Below are 10,858 nucleotides of genomic sequence, written 5' to 3' on the forward strand. Positions count from 1 at the left end.
ATTATGTTTTCATGTTATTAAAAAATGGAAATTTGAGAGAAAAAATGTGTCGTGCCACTGGAGCCACCCGACGCAAACGGACGCGCGATTGATTTCGATCATTTTGACCGATGCAAACGGACGTGCTCGAATATTTTCGAACGCTGAAATGAGTCGCTCAGTTGGAGATGCCCTAAAGAATAAAAACGTGTGAAAATGAGTTTTTTTTTTTTGCGAAACACAGTACAATCAAAGACGCTCATACATACGCGCACACATTCACCCCTATGAACGCACACACGCACACCCTACCCCTATGGGCACCTCCAAGAGACTGCGTTGAAGAACTGATCCGACGGGTCTTGAGATTGACGAAGTCACCACGGGCGCCTCGCTGTCGACGGGAACGTCGCCTCCCACTGAAGAATATTCCGCTTTTATGAGACACCAAAGTGTCAAATCTGGGATTTGAACTCTAGTAGGCTGAGGGTGCCACTGCCCTCCTAACCATCCAACCACAGGTTGAGTTGCAAAAGGCGAAAAGATACATAGGCTTCGCTTTCGACTGATCCGTGCTTGTCACGGTCGTCTAACATTAAACATGGGAAACATCAAGGCATCTCCATTGATAATTCGATGGATCCTGGTTGAGGGCCCACACACGGGCAGCTCCTTCCGGAGCACACTTCCCCGCTGACCCGGTCAGCCTTACCTTGCACTTGCACTTCCCTTCCCGCCATTTCGACCGACCTAGCCCAACACGACGCCCCCAATTCCCTCCACTTTCGCTTTATAAAACTCACCCGACCAACCCCTCCCCACGCCCCCACCTCTCCTCCCCGCGCCGCCGCCGCCGCCGCCGCCACGCGATGCCTCGCCGAACCGGGAATGCATCCGGTAAGTCGCCGTCTCCTTGCACCGAACCCGCCGGCACCCCAAAACCCTAACCCCCATCCTCCCATCGCAGGTGAAGGCAGCAGTCGTCGCCGCCGACGCGATGACGACGACGACTCGGACCACGAGAGCGTCCCCTCCGACAACACATCCGACTCCGACTTCGTCGCCGACACGGAGGACGAGGCGGGGGACGACGACGACGATTTCGCCTCCGACCAAGACGTCGCCCCCGCGCCCGCGCCCGCGGCGGTTCCCGTGGTGGTGGCGGCGCCTCTCTCGCTGGTGCTGCCGCCGCGGCCGCGCAAGGAGAAGCGGAGGGCGAAGAAGAAGCGGAAGGGGGAGGCCGACGAGGACGGCCCGCGCCTGCCGTGGAAGGAGTGGGAGGAGGCCAACGCCAAGTGGCTCGACGCGCGCGACGAGGCGGCGGCGGCGGCGGCGGCGCCCGACGACTCCGCTCCCACCGCGCTGCCCACCGCGGAGGCGGCCCCCGAGGTGCTGCTCAGCCTGCTGCGCTTCCAGAAGGAGTGGCTGGCCTGGGCGCTGGCGCAGGAGGCCTCGGTCTCGCGCGGCGGCATCCTCGCCGACGAGATGGGGATGGGCAAGACCATCCAGGGCATCGCGCTCGTCCTCACCGCGCGCGCGCTCCGCGCCCCGCCCTCGCCCTCACACGCCCCCACGATGCGACGGGTCGGGTGCACGCTGGTCCTCTGCCCCAACGTGGCCGTCATCCAGTGGGTGCAGGAGATCGAGAAACACACGGCTAAGGGCAGCGTGCGCGTGCTGCAGTACACCGGCGCCAAGCGGGCCATTTCCAAGCCTGATTTCAACAAATACGACTTCGTCGTCACTACATACAACACCCTAGAGGCCGACTACCGGAGGCACATCATGCCACCTAAGATTCGGTGCCAATACTGCAACAAACTCTTTTACCCCGACAAGATGAAGGTTCACTTGACATACTTCTGCGGACCTGATGCCCTGCGTACTGAGAAGCAGGCCAAGCAGAAGAGCAAAAGCTGGGGTGACAAGAAACGGGTGAGGAAGGGGAAAAAATCGGGTGGTGTCGACGACGAGGACGATCTTGAGGAATTGGAAGAATTGAGCACCCAATCTAGGGGCAAGTCCCCTCTGCACGTTGTGCGGTGGGAGCGGATTATCTTGGATGAGGTGATTATAGATGCCCTGTCTATGTCTTGTTGTTACATTTCGAATACTACTGTTTCAACAATACAATTAACTGCATATATAGATGTATACTCTCAGCAAGTAATCGATCTTAAAAAAAGGAACACATTGGTGTGCTCCATTCTGCCATGTCGCTATTTTAGTTCTTAGGGATGTAACCCCATTTCCTTCAACAAAGCATGATCTCAGATTATATAGTGATCAGACATGGCTAAACTGTATCCTATGCAACTAATGATACATAGTGTATTCTTTGATTCATTGATTAGCACATAAGGTTATTCAATCTGTTAACTAGGCACGCGTTGTATGTTTGGACGAAGAACATTAAGTTGACTTTATGCTATCTGATTTGAGGAAATGTAGAAATTGTAGCCTCCATGTGAAATTGTTACTTTATCCCTTGGCAATGCATAGCATACTACCTCTGCAGCATTTCAATGTTATACTGTGTTATGTGATACACTAGAAGCTGTACTAGCTTCGTCATTACTAAAATAAAAGAGCTCTTGTTCTAGTATATTTTTACCAGCAATATGTGCCTGTACATTGGATTGTTCTATATTGTAATGTTTTGATGATGATACTTGCAAGAATCAAGCTCTCCTATTTGATTTCTATTATGTATTCAGATCGTGCACTGTAGGCTTGCTTGCCGTATTGCTTCTTACTGCATCACATATTCACATTGTCAGCATACAGAATTTTCTGCTAAACTAGATCTATTTATTAAAAGTGGCCTAAGTTCATGTCCATCTGCTCTATTTTTGAAGAATTTTCTTTTATGTATGTACGTTTCAGTAGATAATGGAGATTCGAGGACTTTCTGAGTATGTTGCTATTGGCTTAATCTTAGTACTTCATTGTCACACTGTTTTATGAAATCTGAAGGATTGAGACCAACTTGTACTTGGGAGACACTGCCACGTTCACTATGCAGTGGTTTCTTCGCCTTTTTAGATGACTACTATCTCCAGTTTGTGATAGCTTCCTGACGTAAATTGAACAATGAATGTTCCATTTCTTTTTAAAAAGTGATTCATTCCTTCCATGTTTTTTTCTGCAGGCTCACAATATAAAAGATAGACGATGCAATACTGCAAGGGCAGTTTTTGCTTTGGAGTCGGAATACAAGTGGGCTCTGAGTGGGACACCATTGCAGAATCGCGTTGGAGAACTTTACTCACTGGTTTGCAACTAACATTTGAAGATTCTGACTTGTTTCTTTTTACCTCGTCTATTCTTACTATTGTTTTGTCAGATTCGCTTCTTGCAAATCTTTCCCTACTCGAACTATTTCTGCAAGGACTGTGACTGTGAGATACTAGATACCCAGTAAGATCTGCCTCTACTCGTACTACTATCAATAAAGTATTTCCCTGTATTGATTTTTAGAGAATGGATTTTGTACTCGCACGAACGGGTACACGAGTTATCCCACGGTTGAAATGTTCCTCGAGATTAGTGTAACTTTAGGTAGGCTAGTATAGGCTACTGCTCATGTGGCCACCTTCTCTGGCATTCTGTCTCCGCGTCTCTTTAGTCTTTACCCACTGTGTGTACCCATTCCCAATCCATCGATTGTGTGTACAGTAACTCAACGCTCCTCATCTTTGTCTGAAACTACTGCTCGTTAGTTTTCTCTTCTTCCTCATACACATACTGAAGCACTAGCGGCGCATGGCCACATCTTGCTGTTGCTGATGGTGGCGCAGGGCCACATCATCCGGTCATCCCCATGGTAGACTTGACACACCTCATCGCCACCGGCGGGCCGCGCGTCACAGTCGTCACCACGCCCGTCAACGCCGCGCGCAACAGGGCCTCCTTCGAGGGCGCCACCACGGCGGGCCTCACCGTCGAGCTCCAGATTCCAGTTCCCTGAGCCGCAGATGGGAGTACCCAAGGGGCTGGAGAACGCCAACCCGATGGTCGACACATGACCATGTACTACAAGTTCTTCAAGTCCATTTGAAAAGATGGCCGAGCCGTTGGAGGAGTACCTCAAGGCCCTGCTGCGCCGGCCGGACTGCCTCGTCGCCCACTCCTGCAACCCGTGGACTGCCAGCGCGTGTCGCGCCCTCGGCATCATGTTCCTCCTCGCTGTGCACAACCTGTGTCTAGCCACGGCGTGTACGACCGTATCAGCGACGAAGAGACAGGAGTTCGAGGTCCCGGATTCTCCAATGTGTGCCGTTGGCAACAAAGGCCACATTCCGGGCGTTCTTCCAGTAGCCAAGCATCGAGAGTAACGTGCTCGAAACCGAGGCCACCGGCCACCGTCGACGGCTTGATAATGAACATGTTTCACGTTGTCGACGGTGCCTTCGTCTTCTTAGCGTATGTGACGGCGCTCGGCCGGAAGACGTGGGCCGTGAGGACGACGTGCGCCGCCGCGGGCGCCATGGGCGACGCCCGGCCGACGCTAGGGCCAGACGCGGCAACCGCACTGACGTCGATGCCGGCCACATCGTCTCGTGGATCGACGCACGGCCACCGGCGTTCGTGCTCTACACAGCTTCTGCAGCATCGCGCAGCTGCTCATTGTTGTGACCGGGTTCGAGGGCGCCACCAAGGCCGGCCTCGCCCGTCAAGCTTGTCGGGCTCCCGAGGCTGGTGCTGCGCCAGGACCGGTTGCGGCAACCACGCTGACGTCAAAGTCGGCCGCATTGTCTCGTGGCTCGACGCATGGCCGCCGACGTCCGTGTTGTCCATCAGCTTCAGCAGCATCTCGCAGTTCCTGGCCAAGAAGGTTGAAGAGCTCGCGCGCGACCATATGAGAAAGGCATAGATCGAAGGAGGGAGAGAGAAGTCAGACTGTACGGGAGGAAAGAGAAAGACTGCAGAGAAAGAAGTGAGAATGAACGCGAGGAAAGAGAAGGCTGTAGAGAAAGAAGAAGAGATGAACTTGGGAATTATCGAGAACTTGGGCACGTGCTAGGGAGGATAGAGGGAAAAAATAATGGTCTGAAGTGATCGATGTGCCAGATTGGTAGGAGTCACTATGTCGCATCGCAACAGTATTAGGTCTTTCACTGTATACCTTTCTGTCACATCAGGGCACAACGTAGGCTGCAGAAGAAAACTGCGTTGTTTGCAATTTCGGATCTTAAAGCAGTACCAACAGCGGTGATAGCTACCATACCCATACCTGCGTGTACAAATGCATTTCCGTGATTTTTAACTGGATCTACTGTGGTATTACTTCCAACTCTCTTATTAAGTTTACAATTAATACACCTACATCACCTTGGAAATAGTCCCCATTAAATGGTTCACCATAGAGAAGATATGGATGCTTTCCACTTTAGTATAACTTGATTTGATCTAATAATATGTTTATAATAATAGTGGCTTTTAAGAAAAATATGCATTTGTTAACATACCATGTCACAGTAGTCAAGCTTTTGAGTGGTATATCTTGTGGAGCGATCATGATCTATACCAGCAGTAAGTCATACATGGCATGACAAGGCCATTTCGTTGATTTATACCAATTTGACTGCCATGTGGCCCTATCAGTTGTAACTGTTCCAGAATAAGAAGTGTATTTCTGTATAATTTCATGCTACAACGTGTAGTTTTATGGTAGTTTTGACAAAAGATGAGAAGTATTTTAAGTTTAGTATGAATGTATTTGAAGATGATGCCCCCTCCTTGTAGTTGTGTCACGCAAGTTTTGAGCTGCAACTGTTCCCATTGTTCTTATTTCTTCATTTTGGTTGATTGGTTGATGACCCTAATGTACTGCAGAATGAAGAAAAAATGTGACTGTGGTCACTCATCAGTCAGGCACTTTTGCTGGTGGAATAAGGTCAGTTACAGGGTTTGGTATGCCCCTTAATTATATACTATCTTTTATTCATGACATTATCTCTGCTGACACAAATCCAATGATTAACAGTACATAGCGACACCGATACTACATGGGTCAGCGAGTTTTGAGGGCCGCAGAGCCATGACTCTTCTCAAGGAAAAAGTCTTGAAGGGCATAGTGTTAAGGCGGACGAAAATAGGCCGAGCTGCAGATCTTGCTCTTCCGACAAAGACTGTAAGTCCTTATAACATGTTATATGCATAATGAATTTAACGACTCCTCTTCCTACCAGTTGCAAGAAGTTTAATTTTTACCTCTTAGGTGACACTGAGGCGGGACTCTTTTGATAAAAATGAAATGGAATTTTATGAAGCATTGTATACTCAAAGCTGCACACAGTTTGATTCGTAAGTCTTCCTTTCCTGCTTATGTAGTGATACCATATAGATTATTCAGTAGACATCATGTTGTTATTATGCTGGTTCTGCAAAAATTGGAAAACAAGGTTCTTCCGAACAAGAACCCATTTTATGAAGCTTCTAGCAGGTTTACTCTGTAATGCGTCTTCACAAAGAGCCACCGTTTTAGGTTAGAGTTCATCTGTTTGTTTTATTTTGCTCTATATTTAATTAACACCAAAGCCTCTGGGTTGGAGTTAACTTACAATAGAAGCAAGGTGAATTGCAAAGAGGCTATGCTCTTAGTTTCATGGTTCCATCAAATATTCGATGGATGAGGTGGTTTTGTAAACGTTGGGTCCCATTTGTTAAATAAATTATGTGTGCAACATATTTCTCTTTTGCAAGATTTAAGATTTTTCAGCAAGTCCCTCAACACTGTTTTCTCCAGGTATGTTGTCGCTGGAACGCTGCTTAACAACTATGCTCACATCTTTGACCTCCTCACAAGGCTGAGACAGGTAAATCCATAAAAAGATTGGTTATGCACTATATTGTGTGCATAATCCCTTGGGTATCCTCAGAATGCCTTATTTGTCTCTTCTGTACCTGTGAAATAAGCAAGTCTACTTGATTATTTTTCTATATAACTGCCATTTTTCCTATTGAATTTTACTCTTCACTATTTCTCTTTTGTTGAAGCAACATGGTGATTGTTACATCAAAATTGTAGGCTGTAGATCATCCATACCTTGTCGCATATTCTCAGACAGCAGTACTTCGTGAAGAATGCAAAAAAGAAGGAAATGGTGCCACGGAAATGCAGTGTGGAATATGTGATGATTTGGCAAAAGATTTCGTGGTTAGTGGATTGCCCCTGAAAACCTATTTACGCTCATGTGTTGTTTTTCACTAGTCATAAGCTGAATTTCACACATTAACTTTCCTGTCAAGGTTACGTCTTGTGATCATGTATTCTGCAAGACTTGTTTGTTGGACTACGCTGCAACTTTGGAGAATGTTACATGTCCAACTTGTTCAATACCCATTACTGTTGACTTTACAACTGAAAGCTCGAGAGAAAAGGTCCCTGCAAATATGAAGGGTAGCAAACGCTCAGGCATATTAGGCAGACTACAAAGCCTAGCAGATTTCAAGACGAGTACAAAAATTGATGCCTTGGTAAGTCGAAAAACTTGGTCCACGTATGTTGTTTGTAGTCAATTTGTACGTTGACATGCTTTGTATGTAGGGATATGAATTTTCCGTTAAAAAAGTCAAACTATATTTTTGTGAGTTCTTATTGTCTGATATTATGATACGTAGTACTCCCAAGTGTTTGGGAAACTCTTTTTTGCCTGAAAGAAACAAGGTTGCCAGCTTCCAGTATCTCTCCAAGATACTGGTGATAACCCGCTGTTTATCATCATTATTTTTCAAAAATAAATTTATGTTTTTCTGCAGATTTGTAGTTTGGGATATAAACTGGCATGGGCATGGGCCCAGCCCAACGGAGAGGGGTAGTAGCCGGTGAGCCCTAGAGTTGACTTATTAGTAGTAGTTATCTTTGAGATGAGATTGCATTAGTTAGATATTCTTGTAGGAGCTAAACACATCACTATGAAGTGGAGCTACATCATTCAAATGCTTGGTGTCAATACTGAATAAGTATACTGCTACTACCTCCGATTCAAGGAATAAGGCGTCCTCGTTTTACGTGCTTTTCGTTTGACTAAGAATTACTTTAAATATATAAAGATTGTTTGTATGAAATTAATATCATTAGAAAGTGCTTTTCAATACGAATCCAACGATACTAATTATATATAATATAACCAAGATTTTGTTGCTCAATTTTTATGGTCAAAGTTTGTCTTGGAATACGCGCGCGCCTTATTCCTTGGGACGGAGGTAGTAGTACCTAATTCAAGGTCTGGTCTCATTGTCTAATGTAGTTCATGTCATCACCATCCAATCTCCCGTGTATGATACCCCTGCTATAAAACTAGATGCAGTTTAAGCCTTTTGGTAGCAGGGGCATTTGTTACTTAAAGATTCAGTCACTGCTAAGCACAAGTGGATTCATTAACCAACTTGTCACTAAGCACAATAAGAGGATCCTCGAGCAAGACTATCACGTTTTATGAAAGGGAGTAAGACTATTACGTCAAGAGTAGACCATTATATGTGCAAAATGATTTGATGTCTAGCTGTAGTTTGTAGATTGTACTTCTGCACATCTCCAGGTTTGCTAGTCTTGCTCTTGGATTCTCTCCTTGTCTTTTGCTAGGCTTAGTTGTTTTTGGTTCTTTTATTCATGTTTTTCTCTTGGCAATTTGTACTTTGTCATCTTGGTGTCTTCTTTGTAATGAAAATGACAGTCTGGTGCGTGTTGGGGAAAAAATAATACGGTTGCATGTTTCCTTTTACTGCAGAGAGAAGAGATAAGAAACATGATTGAGCGTGATGGTTCGGCAAAAGGGATTGTGTTTAGCCAGTTCACCTCATTCTTGGATTTGATTGAATTCTCCCTGCAGAGGGTAATGCTGAGAAACTTTTAGTTATTCTGAACATTGCAGCCTTGTTTATCAACAAAAGAAATAATTTTATTATAATATGGTTTGACAGTCTGGCATCAAGTGCGTGCAACTAAATGGGAGGATGAACTTGGTTGAAAAGGGCAGAGCTATAGACACCTTCATAAATGACCCAGATTGCAGGATTTTCCTGATGAGCCTGAAAGCTGGAGGAGTAGCTCTAAATCTTACCGTAGCATCTCATGTAAGCTCAGTCCCCTTCGCTTGCTCAGCGTTCAAAAGAAGAAACTTGTGGTTCATGCCTGATTATGTGCATTTCGTGCTGCATAGGTTTTCTTGATGGACCCTTGGTGGAACCCGGCAGTCGAGAGCCAAGCGCAAGATCGGATCCACCGAATTGGACAATTCAAGCCTATCAGGTGAGCAGCAGCACTTCCATTATAGTTTTCCCTGAATATACCACCCCACTGACCCACTCTTCTCTGATTCGGCATATCATTTGACTGTGGTATCACAGAAGCATGAGGTTTGTGATCAAGGACACGGTTGAAGAGCGCATCCTGCAATTGCAAGAGAAGAAGCAACTTGTGTTCGATGGGTAAATCTGTTTTCTTCCAGTATCTCATAATCCTGAGTAGTATTACTACACCATCATTCTCGGGTGGACGATTTTGGCTGATACCATCTTCCATGCCTCTTTGCAGCACTGTGGGTGACTGTCAGGAGGCCATGGCAAAGCTTACAGAGGCTGACCTGAAGTTCCTGTTCCAGAACTAAGCCGTCCCTGATGCTCCTACCAGCGCCACATTGACAGACGTACATCCATCCAGGAGCAAGGCCCTTGCATTGCGTATTCGCATGCCGTTTTGGTCTAGCCAGCCCTCAGGATGCATTTGTTTTGATCGTCGATCGTACTGATACAGTGATAGCACTCTGTAGTACTCCATGCTAATGGAAGTTTGGAACAACATCGATATAGCAGTTTACCTGTTTCGGAAAGTAAAACACGGGCGCGCTGTCTGGTGCTAACGCGAGTGGAGTCCACTAGACTGTACGGCCCTTGGCTGCCGACGTACAGTGCGCACAGGCTCGTCCGCATCCAAAGCGGTGACGCCTTGTTTGCTGTAGCAGCACTGGCAGAGGGTCAGTGCCTTACACGCCTGGACCAACCGTCCAAGCAAGCGCACGATCGCTCCCTATTGCCTTATCAGGCAGCTTGCAGTTCTGATAAGTCTTCTTTTTCTGCCGCGAGGTTGCTCACGGAGTCGTGACTCTACACGCATAAGCTAATCCTTGGTTTTGGCACTTCAGCCTGTTTGTTTGATCCAATCGAGGACGCGCGTGTGCATTCAAGTTACTAATATGTTCTTCTTTCAGTAGTACACTGCCACACCCGGCCTATTTAGAGAGCCCACCCAAAAATGCACCACCGCCCCACCATCGATTCGACGCCACCGTGTCTAGCCACCGCAGCCTAGAAACACCGCGTAGTCACCCCCGCTTCGCGTCTCGCCTTGTTTATTGAATTTGCCGGTGTTTTCTGGAAACCGTCCATTCTTCGCTCGAGCCATCTGCCGTTGTTGGAAGTTTGTGGGGACCCCTTCCTCCTCCATCTCTATTGGTTCTTAGCTCTTTAACGCCACGGTGGGCCTCTCCGACTAGCCGGCGCACAATAGCATCCCGCGCCACCTCACGTCCACCGCGCCCACAACATGTCTATTTGTGTGCCTAGGTACCCAATTTTGTAAGATTTTTTTCTCTCTCTAGAGTGTTCTATATATGATTGATTCATTTTCCGATAAATAAACTATGATGGATAGCAACGATGGGATGATGATGCATATGTTGATGCAAGATGAAGCCGGTGCTTTCGCCGACGAAGAAGAGAAGTTAATGGGCATATCTTGTCTTCTTCGCTTACGAGCAAAGATAACTGCCCCACCTCAACGGGGAGGTTCTAGGAAGGGGAAGAAGAAGAAGAAGAAGAGCAAGGAGAGACATCGGATGCATGGTGTTGTGATGCTTGAGGCTGACTATTTTCC

The 10,858-nt window shown here is 46.8% G+C and overlaps 1 protein-coding gene across 1 annotated transcript; it reads left to right on the plus strand.

Annotated features, from left to right (window-relative positions):
• Nucleotides 1–848: 848 nt before the first annotated feature.
• LOC124675673 (ATP-dependent helicase rhp16) lies at nt 849–9,821 on the plus strand. Its single transcript, XM_047211746.1, has 16 exons — nt 849–876; nt 947–2,046; nt 3,131–3,253; nt 3,326–3,399; nt 5,818–5,878; nt 5,969–6,115; nt 6,203–6,288; nt 6,731–6,800; nt 7,013–7,141; nt 7,234–7,461; nt 8,715–8,819; nt 8,908–9,060; nt 9,147–9,235; nt 9,334–9,414; nt 9,521–9,638; nt 9,696–9,821. Exons 1-15 carry the CDS (start codon nt 849–851, stop codon nt 9,591–9,593), a joined length of 2,547 nt encoding a protein of 848 aa, XP_047067702.1. The 3' UTR covers nt 9,594–9,638; nt 9,696–9,821.
• Nucleotides 9,822–10,858: the final 1,037 nt, after the last annotated feature.

This window comes from Lolium rigidum, chromosome 7, assembly GCF_022539505.1.
Source record: "Lolium rigidum isolate FL_2022 chromosome 7, APGP_CSIRO_Lrig_0.1, whole genome shotgun sequence".
Lineage (NCBI taxonomy): Eukaryota > Viridiplantae > Streptophyta > Magnoliopsida > Poales > Poaceae > Lolium > Lolium rigidum.